The 23,419-nt window shown below is 40.9% G+C and overlaps 1 protein-coding gene across 7 annotated transcripts in view; it reads left to right on the plus strand.

Annotated features, from left to right (window-relative positions):
* LCLAT1 (lysocardiolipin acyltransferase 1) overlaps nt 1–21,911 on the plus strand; it is a 176,323-nt gene extending 154,412 nt beyond the window's left edge. For all 7 annotated transcript variants that reach the window (XM_039238453.1, XM_039238454.1, XM_039238451.1 and 4 more), the window contains one exon: nt 17,901–21,911. In XM_039238453.1, the coding sequence (XP_039094384.1) occupies nt 17,901–18,403 (503 nt within the window). In that variant the 3' untranslated portion in view covers nt 18,404–21,911. The remainder of the gene's footprint in view (nt 1–17,900) is intronic.
* Nucleotides 21,912–23,419: the final 1,508 nt, after the last annotated feature.

Genomic DNA, 23,419 nt, shown 5'->3' on the forward strand with positions numbered 1-23,419 from the left:
TGGTAGATGGGAGGAGATAGGTATCGAGTGAATGATGGGAGAAATTAGGAGCATGTTAATAAGCAAGACGAGGGAGCTGCCTGATTAAAGAGGAAATTGACATAGGAGAGAGGGAAGATTGCTGGAGCAGTATCATCAAGTAGACAAGAAGGGAGAAGAGCAAGTATATAGGGAAAGGCATTGCCCCTCAACATAAGTGTGTACAGATCATCCATACAAAGCAGAGAAGGCAAAGTAAGTACATGGACTTACATGCCAGTAGGTGGGTAGATGAAGTAGGAAGAACCTGTGGAAGTTTCTTATTATTTTCTTGAAGAAATCGGATGAGAATGAGAGACGGAGAGGAAGTAGTGGAGCTTTGAGAAAATAGCAGAGGCATGAAATACTCACATCTGTGCAGACAGGACACAGAATGAACTACGGAAATATTTAGGATTGCCAAGCAGTACTGAGGGTCCACTTCTGTGTAACAATCTGGAATCTAGCAAGGACTCCCGACTCGTCTCCATTTCCAGCCAAAAAAAATCAAAATATACCCACCAAAACATGTACCTAATAGGCTCAACTGGATTTCTGGACAAAGGATGAGGCAGCAAACTTTCAGCAGCCAGAGAGGTGCCATAAATGGGTGAAGTGAAAGGAGATAAACCTTTAGAACTGGGCATTCCAGTTTACTTGCATTGATTTGCTTTGCGGAGGTATATAGAGGTAAGGTTCCCTCTTGTCTACTTGACAGGGCACGAATGATAACTTCTACATCAGGAGGACAAAATCAGATTACTTTCTGGTAAAGTCTCAAGACTGATTGAATGGTTAAGACTTCTTGAAATATACTCATAACAAAATATCATCAGTCATTGATCACCTGTATAAAGGACTGGAAGGAGACCTTTACCCATATAGCAAAGGAGGAGGAGGGCACCAGGTTACAGAGTAGGCGCACCCTCTTTCACAGTCTGCTCAGGCACAGCCTTCATCTATGAAGTTATGCAGGCTCATTTTGACACAAATGTCACACTATGTGCACAGCTGAGGGAGAATGCCGCTGTTGATATCCTGTGGGATGTGAAAGAATTGTTGTTTTGGGTGGTCAGGACGGGAGTACCTGCCGGGGGTGGGGGAAGGTTACAGGAGGTATGTAAAACTAGTTCCCAAATGTTTTATAAGTTTCTGTTTCATAGTATTAAAAGCCGAAGTATATCCTCCCCAATCTGAACAGATTAGATGCTGTACTATTACTATACTATTGAAGGGCCCAAGGATAGCGGGTGTGTGTGGGTGTGTGTGTGTGTGTGTGTGTGTGTGTGTGTGTGTGTTTCATTTGATAAACTTGCCATTGTGGTAATCTAATGAATTAGATATATCTGCTTCTAAAAAAAAAAATATTGATCTCAAGACACATGGTCTTCCATTTGTCTTGTTATCTTTATTATTTTCTTTGTCCATCCTAATTGAATTATCTGTGACTTTTTCAGAAGCACATTGATCTCTTTTCTTTCTAGATAGCAGCAAGGAAACATGTTAGGCATTATTTATAGACCTGAAAGAAATTAGGGTGGTAGAAATTTTAAAATGTTGGGTTGTACTTAGAGTAATCTTTTAATTAGGAAATTATATCTTGCATTAGCCAGGAAATGGTGCAAAACAATAATTCAAAGCATACGGATAGGTTAGTGTTCATTTGAATGAATAGGAAAATGTTCTGCTTTCAACAAAATGCTAATACCAAAAAAAGTCATTAAAAATTAGTGCATGAAAACAAATTTTGGATTTGTTTCAAGCTTTAAATAATTTGTTTTCTAACTTTTTGGTTAGAATCCAACCAGCCTATATTAAAGCTCTGTTCAGACGTTAGCAGATATTACAAATTTGGAATATATTATCACTTTAAGTATTTTTTAGGGCACATATTTGAAAACCTTTAAAAAATAACAGCTTTTAGAGGTTCAATTTATTTGCTGTAAAATACAAGTACATTTTAAGTGTACAAATTAGATGCATTAGATAAATGCACAGTCCTATAACTATGTTATAGTCCAAACTTAGAACATTCCATCACCCCAAAAGTTCTTTCATATGTCCCCGTCCTTGCAGTCAGACACCTCCCCTGAATTCCAGTTGCTAGAAAGTGCTTATCTACTTTCTGTCATTATGGTTTTGGCTTTTCTAGATTTTTATAGAAGTGGGGTTAAATAGTATGTAGTCTGTGTCTGGCTTCTTTCAGCATTTATTAGTTTATTCCTTTTTATGGCCAAGTAGTATTTTGCTGTATGGAATATACCAGTTTGTTTACCCATTCATGGGTTCACAGACATTTGGGTTGGCTTCCAGTTTGAGAATATTCTACAGAAAATTGAGATGAGCATTTGTGTGTAAGGATTTGTGTGGGCTTCAGCTTCCTTGGTAGATGCCTAGGAGTATGGTTGTTGGGCCACTGCCAGACTCCCTTCCCAGGTGGCTGTGCTCTTACCGCACCCCCCCTCCCCGCACCCCGCCATCAGCAGTATTGGAGACTTCCAGTAATTTGTGCCCTCACTGAAACTTCATGAAAGCCTTTTTAATTCTGACCATTCAAATCAATCTACAGTGTATCTTACCATGCAGTGGTTATCGTACTGTGGTTTTAGTTTGTATTTCCCTGATAACTAAAGATGTTGAAGTATCTTTTCTTGGACTTATATGCCTTTCATGTTGTGTCTTCATTGGAGATGGGTCAAATCCAATCTTTCTACCCATTCTTAACAATTGCATTACCTTCTTGTTATATTGTAAGACTTCTTTATATACTTTAGACAGAGGTCCTTTCTCATATATATCATTTGCAGGTATTGTCTTCTAGTCTGTGGCTTGCCTTTTCATTTCCTTAAGGTTGTCTCCTGAAGAGCCAAAGTGTTTAATTTTGATGAAGCTCAGAACTCTTCATGTTCAGCTAGTTCCCCAGGTGATTCTCAGGCCACTGAAGGTTAAGAAACCACTCCCATAGCCTCTCTTCCTCAGCTAAGGAACACATCTCTGCAGCCATAAAATGGTAGCTCTGCAGACGCCCAGAACCAAAGTGCCTGCAGGGCCACATCTCTCGCAGCGCTCGGCCGGGGAGTTCTCCTCACGTGTGCTACCTAGTTCGCTCGTGGCGTTCCTTACTGTCACCACAGAACTCCATCTTTGCCTCCATCTGCACATAAACATCTTCTCTGTATCTCTGTGTGTCCTTTTCTTTCTTTTAAGGACATTCCCATTGTAAGTCTCACCTGAATCCAGTATGATCTCATCTCAGTCCTTAATGATATCTACCAAGATGCCAAGACCCTATTTCAAAGTTAGATCACATTTGAAGTTCCAGTAGAAGTGAGTGTTTAGGAAGACACTATTCATCCCACTACATATACTTATTTGCTTCACTAATATATTGTTATTCTTCCCAGTTTAAATTTCAGGATTGGTTAAAAAAAAAAATTCAGGATTCGTTGACTTTCCATACATTTATAACTAAATGTTTTTATTTATTTTGAGAGGGAATGAGCAAGAGAGGGCCAGAGAGAGAAAGAGAATCCAAGCAGGCTACATGCTTTCAGTGCTGAGACTGATGTGGGGCTCAATCCTACAAACCACAAGATCATGATCTCAGCCAAAATCAAGAGTTGGATGCCCAGCCTCCTGAGCCATCCAGGCACCCCTATAACTAAATTTTATTTATTTTTATTTTTATTGAAGTATAGTTGCCACATGTTATATTAGTTTCAGGTGTACAACAGTGATTCGACAGTTCTATACATTATGCTGTGCTCACCCCAAGTATAGCTACCATCTGTCACCATATGTGCTATTACAGTACCATTGACTGTATTCCCTATGCTGTACTTTATATTCCCATGACTTAATTCCATTTGTACCTGGAGGCCTGTCTCTTCCAATCCCCTTCCCATCCCCATCCCCTTCCCCCATCCTCTATCCCCCTCCCCTCTGGTAATCACTAGTTCTATATTTATAGGTCTGGTTCTCCTTTGTTTCTTAGATTTCACAAGTAAGTGAAGTTATCAGTCTTTGACTTATTTCACTGAGCATAATACACTCTAGGTCCATCCATGTCATGAATGGCAAGATCTCAAATTTTTTATGGCTGAGTAATACTCGACTACACACACACACTACATGTTTATCCATTCATCTATCAATGAACATTTAGGTTGCTTCCATATCTTGGCTCTAGTAAATGATAATGCAATAAACATAGGAGTGTGGCTATCTTTTAAAAATTAGCATTTTCACTTTGTTTGGGTCAATGCCCAGTAGTGGAATTACTGAATCACACGGTATTTCTACCTTTAATTTTTTGAAGAACCTTCATCCTATTTTCCAGAGCACAAAGTTTCCTTTTTCTTCAGATCCTCGCCAACACTGGTTATTTCTTGTGTTTTTTATTTTAACCATTATGACAGGTGTGTGAGGGGATAGCTCATTATAGTTTGACATTTCCCTCGTGAGGAGTGTGTTTATAATGAACTTTAAACAGGAAGTCCGGTTATTATTCCAATGACTGATTTTATACTCTTTCATAGGAATTGATCCTTAGATGGAAGCCCCTTTTCTCCTGTCTCCTGATGACTGTTTTCAGAGAAAGAATCTGCTCCTTAGTACATGGTTTGCTCTCGTGGCCCCTAGTCCTGGTTCCACCCCTCTGCTGCTGAAATATAATATAGTCACTTACTAAACAAGTGGGCTAGGTTATCAGCCCTGACTTCTGCTTTCTGATGAAAACTGGACAAAGTTTACTAGAAAATGAGCTCACCCTTAATTCTTCTCCCCATCCCCATCTCCATTGATTCTTTGGAGAGTACCGTTTTGAGAAGTAGGTCAACACTAAGGAAGTTCTGGTTGAAGTTTGGGGAATATTTAGAAGAATCTTTAATCCTGTCTAATCTAAGGCATAAAATACAGAGAAAGAACACTGTTATGTGGAATATTCCATTCCTCATATCAACAATTGAGTCTAGACCCCATGGGATGCAAACAAATGAGTTTTCTGCTTGGCAGAGCACATAGCAGACCAGTTATTCAACACTAAGAATTAGGACTCAGTAAATGTAGACTGCCACCTGGATGGTATTCTGATCATTTTAAAAGGCTTAGACTACTTGGGTTAGAGTCTAATTCTGTTATGTTACCATTTGTCTTTGAGTTTCATCCACATACAATTCTAAAAAGAAAGAAATACAAAAAGGAAAACAACGTGCAAAAAGAAAAATGTAACCTCTTTGGCTGGAAGTATCAAAACAGTATACGATGTTGTTATCAGTAGGTCCACTCTGTTCTTTGAAACACATCCTTCTGAACTACGTAAACTCGATTTACTTTTTCTTATTGTTTTAAACTTAGAGATACTCCATATAAGAATAGAGCCTTCTGCTCTTTTGTCATCGTGGAAGAACTGGAAATGTTTGTCCTCTGGTTGAGCTACACACAGCCTAATTCTTGTCCTCTCAGTTAAAAAGAAACGACAGTCCTGTCAGATTATCCCTTCATCCCAGTGGTGGCACCCTGTGCACAAATGAAGGACTGGACATAAGAAGATCTACATTTTGTTCGATTGAAGTTTGGAGTGACCCGCAATATTGCTCCATTTTCTTCACCACCACCTCACTTTGTCCTTTGCCATACAGGACTCATTACAACAAAATACAAAGACAAGAAAAGAACAAATGATGACTATTTCAAATAAAGATCTCAAGGCCATAAAATATTTTCCCTGGCAGAATAGTTAATTTGGTTGTTTGGGAGAACATAGTATGAGCAAGAGGTGGTTGAATGAAGAAGTGGGAAACAGTCTTCAAAAGAGTCATAGCCCTTCACTCAGATCTCTCCACATGCCATCCATCACCCAGAGAGTCTTGTGGATTAATAAGCCCCTACTGTAGAAGGCATACAACTGTGGGTGGATCCACCCTGGTTGATCCAGAAACCCTGGTTTTACGGAGAGCTCTAAATCTCAGACTGAAGTTAAGCTTACTGAATGGGAATTCTGATTCTTAAATGATTAAAAACAAGGAAATTTAATTCTTAGATCATCCAAGGAGAAATGTGTCACAGGGGGTGTGACACAAGCCTAAGGCAGTTTGACAAGGACCTCTGAGGACCATTGTGGCTCCCAGCACAGAGCCCAGGGCCAGGGCAAGGACCAAATTCATCTGCGCCCAGACTTTCACCTTCTGTGAAAGTTGCTTGTTTCTTGAAGGCAGCAACTTACACCCCATCAGTAATACCCCATATCCTCTGCCAAACTTCCTTTTCCTCTTAGAGGAGAAAAAGATGAAATCGTAGAGAAGACTTTGTAGTCGCATTAGGCTTTGCTTTGGGAATTTTTTCCACGCCCCTCACAAATTGAGCTATATTGTTATTAGCATTTTTTTTTAAAGGTTTACAAGACTGTAACTTAGATACTCCACTGTATTTTAGATAACTGTCAAAAGTGAGTGGTAGGGCCTAGCTTGTGATTGGGTGGATCAAGGAAACTTATTCCAGGAGTGCATAACAGAATTTTACATAAGATCTAATCATTTATACGTTATATTAAACCATAACAAAGCTGTTACTCAGAACACGTGTCTGATTGTGCTTCAAAGATGAAAATAATAATAGTGCAAGGTTAAAAGAAAGTTGAATAGAAACATCCCAGTCTTTCATTTGCGTCGAATTGGTTTCTTTACAGTACTAGACCACCTTTATAAACTGGCTGACCAACCCACCCTCTCTGGGTGTTGGTAGCCAGCCAAGAGAAGCATTATTGGTTGCATCTGAGGGGCCTGAGGCCCAAGAAGGTGAAGTAACTTACTCAAGGTCACATGGTTAATAAGGCACCGTGCCTGGGTATAAAACCAGGTCAGTCTGACTTTGTGGCTCCTGTTTTTAATATGCAGTTCTTAGAAGGAAGAATAGGGTAGTAGAAAGGCTTTGAGTCAAACACAACTAATTGCTGATTAACTGTGATCTTCAGCAAGTGACTTCACTTCTCTGTGCCTCAGTTTCTACAACTATAAAAGAGAGATAGTATCGCAAAGGTTGGTAAAGATCATATTTTACGGGCGCCTGGGTGGCCCAGCAGGTTAAGCATATGACTTCGGCTCAGGGTCATGAACACATGGTTCGTGGGTTCAAGCCCTGTGTCAGGCTCTGTGCTGACAGCTCAGAGCCTGGAGCCTGCTTCTGGTTCATTCTGTGTATCCTTCCCTATCTGCCCCTCCCTCACTCCTACTCTGTATCTCTCTCTCTCAAAATATTAAATAAATTTTTAAACAATATTTTAAAGTGACCGTATCCTGATAAGCTCCACAAGGGCACAGATCTTCCATTTGTTTACCAGTGTGACCCCAAAGCCTATAGCGGTGTCTGGCACAGTGAGGATGTGCTGAGAGAACCTATTGAATTAAAATTAAAAATCCTGGCACTTCGTAGGCATTGAATTACTAGTAGTGTCCCTGGGTGGCTCAGTTGGTTAAGCGTCCGACTGTGGCTCAGGTCATGATCTCACGGTTCATGAGATCGAGCCCCACCTAGGGCTCTGTGCTGACAACTCAGAGCCTGGAGTCAGCTTCGGATCCTGTGTCTCCTTCTCTCCCTGCCCCTCCCTTGCTCATGCTCGCGCGCGCGTGCTCTCTCTCTCTCTCTCTAAAGTAAATAAAAACATTTAAAATATATATAAAGAGTAATGTCCAAATGCATTATTAGTTACCTTCAACCCTAACACCAGAGTGAGGAGACAATAATTGTAGTCTCTGATTCACTCATTTAATTCGAAGGCCAGTGAATTAGTAGAAGATGCATGTGTGGACACTTCTGATCTTTTCATCTGTTACTGATGCATGTCCAGCAGTTTGGGAACATCGAAACAAATTTGGTGAGTCCAACAGTGACAAATTATATTTCATTATTGCTCTTGTTTTTCACACTGAATTTTGAAGGTCTTCTCTCACCATTTAGTGCATTTCTTTCGAAAAATAATGAACAGAGTATGAATTTTTCAAAGAATAGTCAGAATACGTTCATGTCATCAATGCCACACTCTACAGATAAGTGTAAATGGCAGTTATGCTTAGAGGCCCTGGAATGAATCTGGAACTCGGATTCTTGTCCATTCACTTCTAAGCACAGTTTGCAGTTTTGTTCCTGGCTATTTTTGCTTTGTAATTTCTACACTAAAATCCCTGCAATTGAGAAAAACGGGGCACCAGAGTACTGCTGCCGGGTTGGCCTGCCTAGAAAATTAGCACCTGTGCCCTTTGTCCTGCTCACACAGTAATGACCTAACAGTTTGCATTTCTGGTGAAAACAGGCTTAATAAGGATATTGAATGGCTTTTGTATTGACCGCAAAGTTTTATCAGGCACATCTCTAGTATTGCAGTACATTTGCACACACACACTCTGCTCTAGTTTGGATACATGTAGGAGTGGTTTTATCATGTGTACTTTCACCTAATTCTTTTCATCTCTTCCATATTTATGATGGATTCCTTTGCTCTCTGCAATCTTAAATATGTCTGCTCTTTTTCCCTTAATCACATTCATAAAGTTTAGTAGTTTATAGAACTTGTTAAATAACTAGCTTTTGTACTTCTTTATTCTTTCACTATTTCCTAGTTTTGTTTCATTAATTATTGCTTTTTATCTGTAGTAATTTTTCCCCTATATTTCCCTTTGGATTTGCCCCCCCCCCACTCCCCTCCACCCCCCACCGCCACCACCCAGATTCCAAGCTTAGTAATTTTTTTCTTTTTCCTAATAATGAAGCATTTATTGAGTACGGTCTTCACTATATCCCACGGATTCCATTTTTCATTCTTTTTTAAGGAGTTCCTAATTTTCCTTTTGATTTCATCTTTGATCCAAGGGTTATCTAAAAGTGTTCTGTTAAAGAGGGACATTATATTTTTATTTTTTGTGGAATTTTGATGTAAGGATGTGGCTTATAATATCTTAACTTTCACAAAATGGGTTTAAATCTTGTCACCAAACAAGAAATCCTATTTATTGGTGTTCTGTGGATACTAACCTCTCTAAAATATTTTTAAAGACCTATAGATATACTGTTATTAAATCAAATTTATTAAGTTCAACTCTTTCACGTAACTTTTTTCTGATTGGAGTGACCTATTAGGAAAGACACTGAAGCCTACACTGTAATTTTAATTTCTCTTTGCATTTCTCATGTTTTTCCTTTTAATATTTAACAACTACTTTGGTTCATATGGAGGTTTGGCTGTTATTTTCTTTAACAAAGAAAAAGTTTAATCTTATCCATAAATGCTTGAAAAGATACTTGAGACACTTTAAGCCATTCCTAATAAAAACTAGAACAAAACAGAATAAAATACACTACTGTTTTATCAAATCTCCAACAGCAACGATCTCCTAATGCGCTAAAACCCACATCGTCAAGTCAGAACTGTCCTTAAATTAGAAAATAAATGTTAATGAAGGCACTAAGAAAAGACTACCTTAGGGGCTCAGTTGGTTAAGCATCTGACTCTTGATTTTTGGCTCATGATCTCACGGTTTCTGAGTTCAAGCTCTGCATCCGGCTCTGTGTTGACAGTGCAAAGTCTGCTTGCTATTCATTCTCTCTCTCTCTCCTTCTCTTTTCCTCCCCTGCTTGTGCTTGCTTTCTCTCAAATAAATAAACGTAAAACATTATATTGAAGACTACCTTAAAGATGAGAAAGTTGAACATGAAACGGGTTTTGCTAAACCTTCTGGTGTAAGTCACACCAGAAAATCTAGAAAGTCAAAAAGAATGTAGAAAAGAACCTAAACAACCAAATTTAGTAAGAAAATTTGTAAAGATGGCTACATATGAATGTACAGCAGATTTCTCTTTCACAGTAATTGCCTAGAAACAGGAGCACATTTATAATCACAGCAAAAATTCTTAAATTATTTAGGAATAAATTTTAAAAGCCACAGAAACTGTGCAAAGAAAACCAAAATCTTATTGAAAGACAAAATAAGATTTGAACAAATAGAAAAGCATAATTTTTTTTTTTTTTTTTTAGAGAAAAGACAATAGAGGAGTGTCAGTTCTTTGGAAGTTACAATGTAAATGTAATGCAAATGCAATTTCAGGATAAGTTTGGTGAGGGTGGGAAGAGGAGGGTTGTTATTTTAGAATTGCACTAGATGCTCTCAACTGTAAAAACAGTTACCAGCAGGAATCAAGTACAGTACAAAAAAGAAAACAGGCAGATTTGCTTTACCAGATGTAAGTCACTAAGGAAATCAGTGTGGTCTTGGAACCAGAATAAACACAGATAAATGGAGAAGAGAAGAGGGAGACTAGATGGTTATGTATTTTGAGAGTTTAACATGTTGACTGAGTTGGTACTTCAAAACTGTAGAGAAAGAGGAGTTATCTCATAAAGGATGCTAGAAAAACTGATGTCTACTGAAGGAAATTTTAAAATTAAATGGAAAAAATTTTTTCCATCTTGCAGAAAAATCTAGAACATACATACAGTCTAGGAACAGGGGATATATTACTGGAAAAGATGCCATAAATAGAGACCACAGGTGATGGATTTATAAGAATGTTTGCAACAAAAAAATGCAGAGGATTAATAATCCACAATAAAGAAGGAGGTTTGCAAATTTGACTGAAAAAGAGACTAACAACATAGAGGAACTGGCTAACAGAAACAAAGCTGCTTTCACAGAGCAGCAAATCCAACAAACTCAGTTCACTGTGGCCAGGCAAACACTAGTGGACCAGCTGATGAAATCAGTGTGAAAGATTTACAACATAGGATAGAGGGTAGATTTCCTACAAACCAGGAGATAAATCACTGAATTTTCACAACAGGCAAGGAGATGGCCAGTATCCAATGGACTTGTTTACCTAATCAAAGACATACAAAATAAAACAAAAGTGATATGCTTTGGTAACTTGATAAAAATTATAATACCAAGCATTATAAGTAAAGGTGTGAAAAACACAGGTCCAACATTTTTTGTGTTTTAACTGAATATTCTAGAAATCAATTACCCATATTTGGCAAAAAGTGTTAAGGTGTTCATATTCTTTGATCCAGCAATTCAATTTATTAGAATTTATTCTAGAAAATCACTATCATTAGTTGCAAAAAGATCAATTTAAATGTAGTTTATGTGGGAACACCTTAAATATCTGAAAACAAAGGAATTTTTAAGATTCTATATAAGCAAATATCATGCACCCGTAAAATGACATTTTAGAAAATCTTTAATAGCTTGAATGGAAAGATGCATGAAAAAACAAGTTACCAGACAGTATGTATAGTGTGGTCCCATTTGTTAAAAGTTCATAGATCTCTTTCAGGATATATGTTTTATATGCTTATGTGTGTATATGTCTATATGTATGTGAGTCTGGCTTCACCAAGTACACACTATTCTGATCTTGCCTCAGATGATCTATTAATACACCAATATTGTAAATTGTGGACAATGTCAACAAGTTTTCATTCTACCTAGAAAATAAAACTTGTTTTAAAGACTCAGAATCAGTGTCTATCGGCTGAGAGAAAAGATTTCATGCATTTATACCAAACACCAACGCTGAACAGATTTAGGAGAAGAATGTGAAAATATAGGTCCCTGAAATTATCTGTAGGAACCAAAGTCAGTTTGGATAAGCAAGATTGTTCATAAATACACCCATTTTTAGTTTCACCTTTCCAGATAAAAGTTGATTTTTTAAAAATAATTTGAGAGAGAGTGTGTGTTTGCGCGCATGCAGGGAAGGATTAGAGAGAGAGGGAATTCCAATCTGGCTCAGCACAGAGCCTGTTGCAGGGCTCAAACTCACGAACTGTGAGATCATGACCCAAGGTGAAATCCAGAATGAGACACTTAACAAACTGAGCCACCCAGGCGCCCCTGAAAGTTGATTTTTAAGTGTAGGGTGGTTCTTACTTAGAAAAAGAGGAGGCTGTGGAGAAACAGGCACCCTCCTACACTGTTGGTGGGAATGTAACCTGGTGCAGCCCCTCTGGAAAACAGTGTGGAGGTTCCTCAAAAAATTAACAATAGAACTCCCCTATGACCCAGCAATAGCACTGCTAGGAATTTACCCAAGGGATACAGGAGTGCTGATGCATAGGGGCAAATGGACCCCAATGTTCATAGCAGCACTCTCAACAATAGCCAAAACATGGAAAGAGCCTAAGTGTCCATCAACGGACGAATGGATCAAGAAGATGTGGTTTATCTATACCATGGAATACTACGTGGCAATGAGAAAGAATGAAATCTGGCCATGTGTAGCATCATGGATGGACCTTGAGGGTGTTATGCTGAGCGAAATAAGTCAGGCAGAGAAGGACAGCTACCATATGTTTGCACGTATAGGAGGATTAGGAAGAACTTAACGGAGGACCGTGGGGAGAAGAAGGGGGGAAATAGAGGGAGGAAGGCAAACCATGAGAGACTCTTGAATACAGAGAACAAACTGAGGACTGATGGGGGTGGGGGGATCGGCAAGGGGGGTGTTGGGCATGGAGGAGGGCACTTGTGGGGATGAGCACTGGGTATTATATGGAAACCAACTTGACAATAAACTTCTAATTCTGAATGCCAGCAAAGGATTAATATCTATGTTTACCTGAACATGCCTAAGGAGGAGTTAGTCAAGATGGAGAGATATGTATATCTGGAGAGGAATTAGGGCCTCCCTCTAGAGCCAAGGTCGGGTTGCTTCTATATTGTGAGAGAAGCGTGACTACAGTTAGAGAATAAACCACAAGGTGTACTAGAGCTGACTTAGAACGTCTCCCAGAGGAAGACGAAGTCTAGAGGAAGGAAAGTCAACCCTTCAGTTGCTATAGGTGATCGCTGCAGCTGGATAGGAATAGTAACAGGAATCTGAGCACATACCATATGCTAGGCCCTTCTCTGAGCACTTTACAGTTCTTATCCTAGTTGATCCTTGCAAAATTCTAGGAGGGTAAGAACTGTTATTATCTGCACACACAGGTGAAGCTTATGGTAAACACGCTAAGGCCAGAGAGCTGGTAAGAGGTAGGATCAGAAGCTGTCTGCCTCTACTTTTCCTTCCTGAACTACTCAACTTCTACAAAAGGACAAATGAATAATCTCAGTAGGAAGTAGTATTCTTTCTAAGAAAATGGGACAGAGTTCCAATGCCAGTGGATTTTAAGTGGGTTCGTACATGCCCTTTTATTTTGAAGCTGAAAATTGTCTTATTTATTGGTACTTTTAGTCAAAATATATCTAAATCTGTCTATTCAAAACCATTCTTCAAAGTTTACTGACTAGTGCCAATTTGTCATGATTATTAGCCATGTACTATTATTACATGTCAGTGTGAAAGTGCCACAGTGAATGACTGTTGAGTTACTAAGTCCAGATTTTATCATCTTGGGGTAATTTTTTTTTAATCTGAGAAATCGTGCACAAAACCAGGGGCTTCAGCATTTTCTTTGAACACAAATGCATCTTAGATGACAAGCTACTTTATTTAAAAGTCTTCAATAAATGTAGTTAGATTTACGGATTTAGATCTGAATAATAGAAAATAGGCTTATTTGCATTTAAAAAAATTTTTTTTAACCTTTATTCTTTTTTGAGAGACAGACCATGAGGGAGGGAGGGGCAGAGAGAGAGAGAGGGAAACACAGAATCTGAAGCAGGCTCCAGGCTCTGAGCTGTCAGCAAAGCCTGATGTGGGACTCAAATTTACGAATCTTAGCTTATGACCCAAGCTAAAGTTGGGCACTTAACTGACTGAGCCACCCAGGCACCCCAGCTTATGTGTATTTTTAATTTTTTTAACTATTAAAGTAAAATCCAAAATAAATTATGTTTTTGTATATTCTCCATATATTTTATTGTAGAATGGGGAAACAATAAAGTCAGTAACTGAAATTTAAGACCACTTTGGGTTAAAAAGAAAAAGGTTGTATTTCTGTTTTTGTGCTACTGACCTATATAATTGGATGTGTTCTCTAGGAGCTATGGGCAGACAAGGATTTCTTCACTCAGTTCTTTCATTTGAAACATGAGTGTGTAAAGAATTGGTTCTTTCTCACTTCCAGTGAGTCCTTTCATACAAGGACTCCTGTAATCATGGGCTCAACTTGACATGCTTTGAGATGCTCCCTTCTGCATATTACATTTGTAAATTCCAGTCATATTTTTTAAACCTCTATTGGTTTAAACCTCAGGTTAAAGTAACCTGAATGAAGTATGAAATATTCCTCAGTCTCAGCCTTAGACTAAAAATGAAGATTTGAAGTAATAAATGTCTTGTTCTTCCAGGAAAGGAAAAGGAACATTTATGGGCCCACATGAGTGTGGTTGTTCTAACAGAGTAGTAGCTGAATATAATAATAAAGTTTGAAACTTCCCAGAAGACATAGCATCAGGAACAGAACAGATCATTTTCTAAGCACCATATAGGCAGATGGCAGGTGGCTAGATAGTTGAAATTATACATCTAGATGCAATCTAAAAAGGAGATCTTTTAAAAATGGATTTTACTGATAGCAGCCATCTTAATTTACATATTTTAAAGTATTTTGTTTTCATACCAAAAGATTGAAAGACCGTATAAATCCTTTGCACTTGAAGGAACTTAATTATTGCATTATTTTAGCTCTATTACAAGCTGATAAATGGAATGAAGGCACATTTCAGCTTTTGACTCTGCATTTCATTATTGTCACTTGGGAATGAAGCCTGCCCCATGAGTCTGCTTAACCCTCACCTGTTACCTTCTGGGAGGAAACTAACGGGTCCGGTAGGAATGGCTCCTCTTTTGGCCATAAAGAGTTATGTGTGGCTCTGGAATATCTGGAGACAAGAAACTTAATATAAAATTTACCAAGTATCAAGATAACTCATGGTGTAAAAGTCTTTCTCCATCTCCTCTCTCATTCTGGCTTTAATGCATTTTTGAGTCTCTGTAATGCTGAAGGATCCAGTGAAGCTCAAGGGAAAGGAGAAACAAGGGATAAGCCGGCTCTTCTCCCTTCCCCAGTTGTCTCGGTCACTCAATGTTAGCAGCTAACATTTACTGAGTACTTACTATATATCAGACCCTATTTTGTGGATTTTTATATGTATTAGCTCATTTGATGCTTTCATCAACCCTGTGAGATAGTTTGTAGATACAGGAACTGAGCAAGTTACAGAGACAAGTCATTCAGTCAGTCGGTAAGAGGTAGGTAAGAGGCAGAGCTAGGATTTGATCTCAGTCTCCTTCCACAGCCCTGCATGCTCTACACAGCAGCATTTCTAGGATTTTTCACTTAGGAACATTTCTGTATGTGGTACCTACACGGTCTTAAAACTTGCCGTTTGTATACTGGACAGGTGTTTGCACACATGCCCATTCTCTGTCCAGAAGAAATAGAAAGCAAGCGCACTTTAGTTCCTTCCTAGTATAGCCTGTCCTTTTGATACCAGTTTGTGAGCATTAAAAGCGACCTGTGGAAGGCTGGCTGGCTCGTAGGAGCCACTGCTCCTCCATGAAGCAGTGGGGTGTGACCAAGGATGATGGCAGCTGCAGGGGGAGGGGCGATGCAGAGGCCATGGACAAGTGAGGCTGAGGAGACCAGCAGCCCATTAGAGCAGGGTCTGGGCAGGTGAAGCAGAAGTATTGACTGATTGCCGGGGGGGGGGGGGGGGGGGGGGGGTTGGAGTTGAAAGTAAACATACACTCAGTTCTGAATAGGAGGCTAATATACTCTGGTTTCTCTTCAGATCGTATAAATCTTTCGCCTTTTACTGAATAGGAGGCTAAGCGGCCTGACAAGTGACAAAACGTGTCTTCCTATTTCCCCTACCATGAGATGAAGTGGTCTCCCCACTGGAGTCAGAAAGGGCAGCCTCGCCTTTTTTGTAGGCATTCCGATCCAACTCCACCAAAGCCGTTCTGCAGAGGCCTTCCATCCACTTCCACTCTCCTGTAGACCGTGCTCAGCATCCGTAAAACACGGTCCTCCAGTTTTGAATCTAAGCCTTGTTGACACAGGTATTTCCATTTTTTAGACCACAGTCCTTATTAAGGGCTGATTCCATCTATCAGGCAGTTATGAAACCAAACTGAAACCTGGTCCTTACCCTGGGGTAAATCACATCATAAAGGAGACAGTAGACATTTACAGAAGACTTAAAGAATCATTAAAAAGCAAGGAGAACAACCTGTAATAGGAAGGTCAATGGGAAGGGTAAACATGGGGAGTTAAGGTGGGCAAGTTGCCCTGTGTCTTGTTAATATTGAGGCAAAACTTACATGGAGTGAAGTGCATGGGTCTTAAATGCACAGCTTGATGTACTCCACATTCTAATCAAGATCTAGATGTTTCGACCACCTAGAACACTTCCTTGTGCTCCTTCCCAATCAGTTCTCACACCCCTGCCCCATGGCAGCCAATGTTTGGATTTCTGTCCCCACAGATTAAAGTTTTCTGCATCATATATTTCTGTAATGAATCAAAGCCCAGATCAGAGGGCTCTCACTGAGGAAAGTATGATATAGAAGAAAGCGACATTCAGAGACTGTATACCAACATGCTGTGTGTTGGGGGGCGGGGGCAAAAACTTTAACCTCTCTGGGCCTGTATACAGGATTCAACTAGGCAATCCTTGTGTCTAAGGATCTAATACTCCTGCTTCCATTTCTAATCTCAAAGACCCCACCATCCACTCAGTACCCTGAGCCAGAACACAGGAGCTCATGCCACCTTATCCTCCGACATCCATTTGACCACTCTTATCGTGTTAGTTCTCTTCTCATGTTTTTAGACAGGTCACTTCCTTTGGCCCCTACCTCGCTGTCCTTTCTTGCCTCGTCATGACCATCAGATTACTCTTACTACCTCTCTTGCCCATGGCCCTCTCCAGACCATTCTGGTCAGTGCCCCCAAGGTAATCCTTGCCAAAATGAAATACATTCTCATCCCTTCTGTTTATAACCATTAAGTGCTTCTCCAGCATCTCAGGTGCTTCTCGGTCACTTAAAGAATGGAGTTCAGATTCTCAACTTTGACAGTGAAGGCCTTTACCGGATGCCTCCAGTGTACTTCTGAGCCCCTCAGCCCCACTGTGTTCTCTGGGCCCGCGGCACCTGCCTAGCCAGCTCGCTCCCCTCCTGTACGTCCCCTCGTAGGATACTGTGTATGCAGCTGATCCCCGGATTCCCTATGAACTCCTGAGTGAGATTAGAGATTGTTTTATTCATCTCTCTCCAGCATCTGGCATGTAACTGCTGAAAGCGCTTAACCCCAAAGTAATTAATCAGGAGACTGCTAAGGATGATGATATCCTGCCTGGTAGGGTCTTTCTCCGACCTCAAGCTGATACGGGTTTTAAAAAACAGAAAAACCACACCCAAAGAATGTTAAAACATTTTTAATGAAAAAACTCATATGGAAGTTTTCATGTGTTTCTGACCACTAAGTCTAATTCTGAGTGTTTCCTTCCAGTAGCTATCATAGTAATAATGAGCTAAAGGTGAGAAATTTTGTTTTTATTTGGAGAGAAAGTATGTTAAGAAGAGGTAAGGCAGTGACTCCCACTGGTATAAAAGGGCTAGTCCTGTGCTCTTTTAGTCTCAAACCTGACTTAATGGGCTTATCCGTTTAGTTCTAGAATGGCAGGTTACGGTTTCCGTGAAAATAATTTCTTTTTAAAGGTTTGTGTGGTAATTAGCAAGCAAGATAAAAGCTAAAAATGACTGGTACATATGTTGACCCTCATGGCTAGGGCTGCACGTATGTACATCGCCCTTTTTTGTTACCGTGGCTCACTCTGTCCCGATTTTTCCCGTTTCTGGTTCTGCCTTATAGTTTGAACCAGCATTACTGCCCTCACTGGTCATTACTCAGTCTGTCTCCCATCTTTTTCTAAACCTAGGGAAGAACCTGGATGCTGTCCACGACATCACGGTGGCGTACCCTCACAACATTCCTCAGACAGAAAGGCACCTTCTCTACGGCGAATTTCCCAAGGAGATCCACTTCCACGTGCACCGCTACCCCGTGGACGCCCTCCCCACCTCCAGGGAGGGCCTCCAGCTCTGGTGCCACAGGCGGTGGGAGGAGAAAGAAGAGAGGCTGCGCTCCTTCTACCAAGGGGAGAAGAACTTTCACTTCACCGGTCAGACTGTAATTCCACCTTGCAAGTCTGAGCTGAGGGTCTCTGTGGTCAAACTGCTGTCTGTACTTTACTGGACCCTGTTCAGCCCTGCAATGTGCCTACTCATATATTTGTACAGTCTTGTTCGGTGGTATTTTATCATCACCATTGTTGTCTTTGTGCTACAAGAGAGAATATTTGGTGGACTGGAGATCATTGAACTTGCATGTTACCGTTTTTTACACAAGCAACCACATTCAAACGTAAAAAAAAATGAGTGAGCTCCTAGGGTAACAACCCAAGGGTACTTTGGAGAGGTGTCAAGCCTTTGTAAATGGAGGTGCATTTTTGCATGACTGTCAAATATTTCTACTACCACCATTATTTGTTAAAGATATTTTACACTTAGTTTTGTGGGAAAATATTGTTACACACGATTTTTTTTTTAATCTCTGAATGTAATTTCAATACACATAGCAGGGAGCGATCGCTGTGAAGTAACTCGGACCAGAGTTTTATTAAGCAATCGCCAGGCTGTTAACAAGCAAGGTACACACACACACGATTTTCGGAAAGGCTCAATCCTATTCCCTAACCAACTCCCCAGACAAGAGGCAGATCTGGGGCTTGGGAGCACTAGCTCAGATCACGTGCTAGCACTTGACTGTTGCGGTGAGGGCCCTTCCTCCCAGCTCCCTCCCTCGGCACTGTCCCCACGTTCATTTCCAAGCCAATCAGACCATTGCACCCTTCCTTAAGACCAGAGATCAGAAGTCTTTGCCCTTAATCCAACCAACCATTTCGATAGGAAGCCCTTCATTACTCATAAAATCTTGGCATTTAGCCGTGCACTGACCTAGACATCAGACCACCTGTGCCCTCTTTTCACATGAAGACCTGGACGTGTCTCAGGGAGCAACCACAGACTCTCCACTTAGAAACCTTAGTTTGCATTTTTAAAGCTAGGAATTAATACAGTCCTTCACTTCCATGTACGGTTGCATGCTCAGTGCTGGGTTCACCACAGCTCATTGGCAGGCGTAGCTCTTTCTGCGTCAAAAACGACATACATCAAGTCACTTACCTTTCTGAAGAACCTGCGTAGCCAAGGGGTTCTGTTCTTGGAGTCGAAACTCTTGAAGAAGTGTCTTCTGAAATATTTCTTTAAAACCTGCCCCCAAAGAGAAAGTTATCGTCTTTCCTGTACGTGCATAGGTATCTATAGCATCTGCCATTAAAACAACAGCACTTGCAGACAAGGCAGTAATGGTTTATCCTAAATTATTCAACCCTTGGAGCCTTGACAAATTTAACTCTTAAAACCAAAATGGTAGCACGAAAATGAACCCCTTTTTAATGATAACCAAGGCTTGCTCACTCTTTTAGTCCCAGGCTTCCTTTTGGTACTAAAATTCAAACCCATTTTTGACCAGTTGTTTGCCTAAGTATTCCTGGTTTTGGAGCCCATGGAACATCCAGAAAACCTAGAGCACCAGTCTCCTTCCAAGGCAGAAGTGCGTGGTCCTGTTCCCCACCCTGCTGGGGCCAAGCACTATGCTTTTCATCATATAACAGGGGTGCTGGTCAGAGGCAGTGAAATAAGAGGCAGTGAAAAGCCTTTAGCTGCCAGCAAGCCTCCGGACTTCACCCCTGCCTTGAACCAGCCTCAAAGCTGTTGCTTTATTACTCTTTTGGCATGAATGCCTTCTCCTTAATTACAGCTCCGTTTTGCTCAACAGTGACCTTTAACCCGACACTTGAAACGTGCATTCCCTGGAAAGGTAGGCACATCGGGAGCCCAACTTACTGAGATTTCTTTCAGAGGAGATTCCTCTCAGAAAGTACCGTTGGTGCGCACAGCGCTGTTGACGCGTCCCCTTTACTGGAAGAGAACTAACTGACCAGGCTGCGCGGACTTGTACCAGCCTGTATTTAACTGCTCCCCGAGGCTGTTTTCAATCCTGCCCAGAGCTACTCAGTCATTATTATGAACATCTGCTCTAAACCCAGCTGTTAAATCTTATGGTTTTTAAGGTGTTTTCTTTTTTAGCTTTTTTTTTTCCTTAATGAAAGAGGTTTCTAATTTAGGTTTCTCTCAGACTTCCTTCTGGTTATATTTGGAAACACAGAAGGAGTTTTACAGTTAGCATCGCATTCGCATCGTCTGGGGCCATAGAGAAAAGCTGTGTTTCCCGTCCCACACTTTATACTGCTGCCGGCCACCCCTCCTCCAGCTCCTCATGGCTCCTTGTTTAAGGTATAACCTCCATGCAAGGGGTGAGGCCCGTAAAAGAGGAAATCTTTTTTCTTTCTTTTTTTGAAACTGTTTTCTTCTTTTTGATCATAAAAAAAGGCACATATGATAAAATGCCAACTCTGTTTTACCTACCCAAAATTCATATACGCTAAACCTGGGGGATAATAGACCTTGTACCTGCTGAATCAGGAATGATAACTTCAACCAGAAAAAAGTTGCTTCTTTTTGGTTTGTTTTTTGGTTGGGAAGGGAGGGGTTGGTCTTTTAAAATCGTAATTATTTGTGTTTCTACATATTTGTCTTTTTCTTTTAAAAAAGTCGTTCGAGAACTGTTCGGCTGATGATTTGGAACTCACAGATTTGTAAAATCGGTAGCAAAACGTCAAGCAGAAAGTAATCTAACCTTAATGTTGTCATAGGCCTCAGGAGTGACCCCACCCCGCTCCCTGGACTTGGCAGCTGCTTGTCGGGCTGTGCCTAGACACCACGTCCCACCTCATGACCCCTCAGGCCCTTGAAGGTCAACCCATTGGACCAGGAAACGTTTACTGTCTGTCCAATTTGCTCCATATTGACTGTTCAGAAGCATGTTAACTGAAGTGTGGTTTCTGTGGGCCATGAACCATTGTACATAGGAAGGAGACGGCAGGGACGGCACTGGTTAGGTAACATGTTCTAGCAGTTCTAGCAGACCTTGCTGATGAAGCAGGCCAAAGTCTTGCGCAAATCAGCAGAAGGACACGGTGAGACAGAAAGAAAATGCACACTAGCGCCCGTAATTTAAAAGTCCTACTAAAACCTTCCTTGTTTGTTATAACACTAACACACAGCTTAGGGAGAAATACCAGCTTCCCTTCACATCACTCTGAAAGTCGTTACTTCCTCCTCACCATGTCAGGAGTCAGATGTTGATGGCCAGGACCGAATTCTGCAGAAAGGGTACACTTCCCATGTCACCACCGGGGCCACGAGCTCTGGGCCTGACCACAATGCCCCTCTGCACTTTTCTAATCGACACTCTACTGGAGGGAGCCTGTTGGTATTCAACTGTTTACATTTCTTTATATAAATAATGTGCTTTCAGTGCCTTAGTTACGGGTCCCTTTGTTTTTCTCGTTCCAAGAATTCTGCGATGTGTTTCTTAGGTAAAATTCTCTTTTTGCTACTCACTGGGAGGAAAATGGTTTGTAAACACTGGTCACTGTGGTAAACTTTTGATGACATCCAGAGAGGAGAACTTGATGCTGAGGTGGCCTTTGCCTTTATTTACGCTATAGGAAACAAAAATGGTTTGTCACAACCTGAGCTTCAGATTGGAGATGGCCCAAAAGTTGTCTTGTACCGACCTTAAGTTTTTATTTCAGAGGAGAATCTTGGTTTTGGTAATTTATTTTTTAAACGATTATGTACAAAACACCAAGTTTTAAAAATAACTCACAGAATGGCCTTAGTTTTCAATGTCCACTGGTATGTTTGTGAGTTGTGTTATCTGTAATTTACATCCCAGAATAAAGTGGAATGACTTACATAGAGTTTGCCCATGTGTCATGGTTCTGTGTCTGCCGGAGCCACTGTGACTGGGTGCTACTTTCTTTTCCCATGTTGGTAAAGCTGTACAGCATGTGGTATAAGGAACTCCTCATCAGGACTCTTTCTTTCACAGATGTTAAAAAAAAAAAATGCCCACACTAAAAGGGAATATACTGCTTCCATAACTGGAAAAAGTCTAGGGCCCACAGTCGAATTTAGGCCCTCAGTGAATGTCATCAGACCTTGGTTGTCCTCCATTTTCTCAGTTCAGCCCCATGGGCAATTTGGTCATTTCACGCTGTGGGGTTGTCATGGCAAATCTCTGCACCCCCAGCTGCAAGAGGTAAATGGGGCCATCTGCTACCCCCATCACTGTCAGGGAGTGTGTAACTGGGAAAGCAAATCTTGGAGCCAAGCCTGCCAAGTGCATGAAAATGTGCCTGGCAAGTACATGCACACAAACACGCACAAATCATGGAACTGAAGGGTAGCAGAATATGCTACCCCAAAATATGCCACTTGGGTGTGTTGATGGTTCTGAGCTATAAGCACTTGAAAGGGAGCAAACAGAGGGAAAGGCTTTCTATGAACTGCCCTCATCTCCCTGAAGACCTGTTCTCATTCTCCAAAAGGACTCAACAGCCATAAATCCCCTCCCTGGGAGTTTCATCAGCCAGTGAGGATGGACTCCTGTCACAGGAGAGAAGATGAAGCCAACACCACACTCAGGTAAATGTTGCCACCAAACATCATACTTCCCATCTGTTCTAAGCGCCAGTTCATCTTTCCTAAAAGCCATTTACTGTCTCCTAAGTCACCTCCCCCCTCCCCTCTCCCCTTCCTGATGAAGGTGTTATTTAATCCTGAATTCTTTGTTTTTTAAGCTAATTTATTCTGAGAGATGCAGAAACAGCAGGGGAGGGGCAGAAAGAGAAAATCCCAAGCAGGCATCACAATGTCAGCACAGAGCCCGATGTAAGGCTCCATCTCATGAACCCTAATCCTGAATTCTAAGCCACCTCTGGGAGTTACTCACTTTTCTTTGGGTAGCTCTATGTATACTTGTTAAATTTCTGATCATCTTCCTCTTGTTAATCTTTTATTACCAGGGTCTCAGCCAAGAACTCAGAAGGGTAAAGGGAAAATGATTTTTCCTCCCCTGCAGAACTTGTCCTGCAAGTTCTACCATGCCCCCCCCCTTCCAATTCTATAAGCAGTTGGCTTGAAGGATTCACTCTGAGGGGAGCCCACAGTGTCATTCTCTGGGAAAGGGGTACACAGGGCCAGAGGAATCCAGACCTTGAGAGCTGGTTTCAAGAACTGGGCCAACAGCCGAGCAGGATTTCCACACTCTGTTTATGCAAAGGAGAGAGAGAAGAGCATAGTCTTGCTAGACACCCACTTGTCCTCCACATTACTCACTTCACTGATTAATTGTATACAGGGCTGAAGCAGCTCCCTGTGAAGACTGGCTTTCTGATGAGGCATTTCAGATGCCAGCCAGTAAGCC

This window comes from Hyaena hyaena, unplaced genomic scaffold, assembly GCF_003009895.1.
Source record: "Hyaena hyaena isolate Hyena2069 unplaced genomic scaffold, ASM300989v1 scaffold_140, whole genome shotgun sequence".
Taxonomy (NCBI): domain Eukaryota; kingdom Metazoa; phylum Chordata; class Mammalia; order Carnivora; family Hyaenidae; genus Hyaena; species Hyaena hyaena.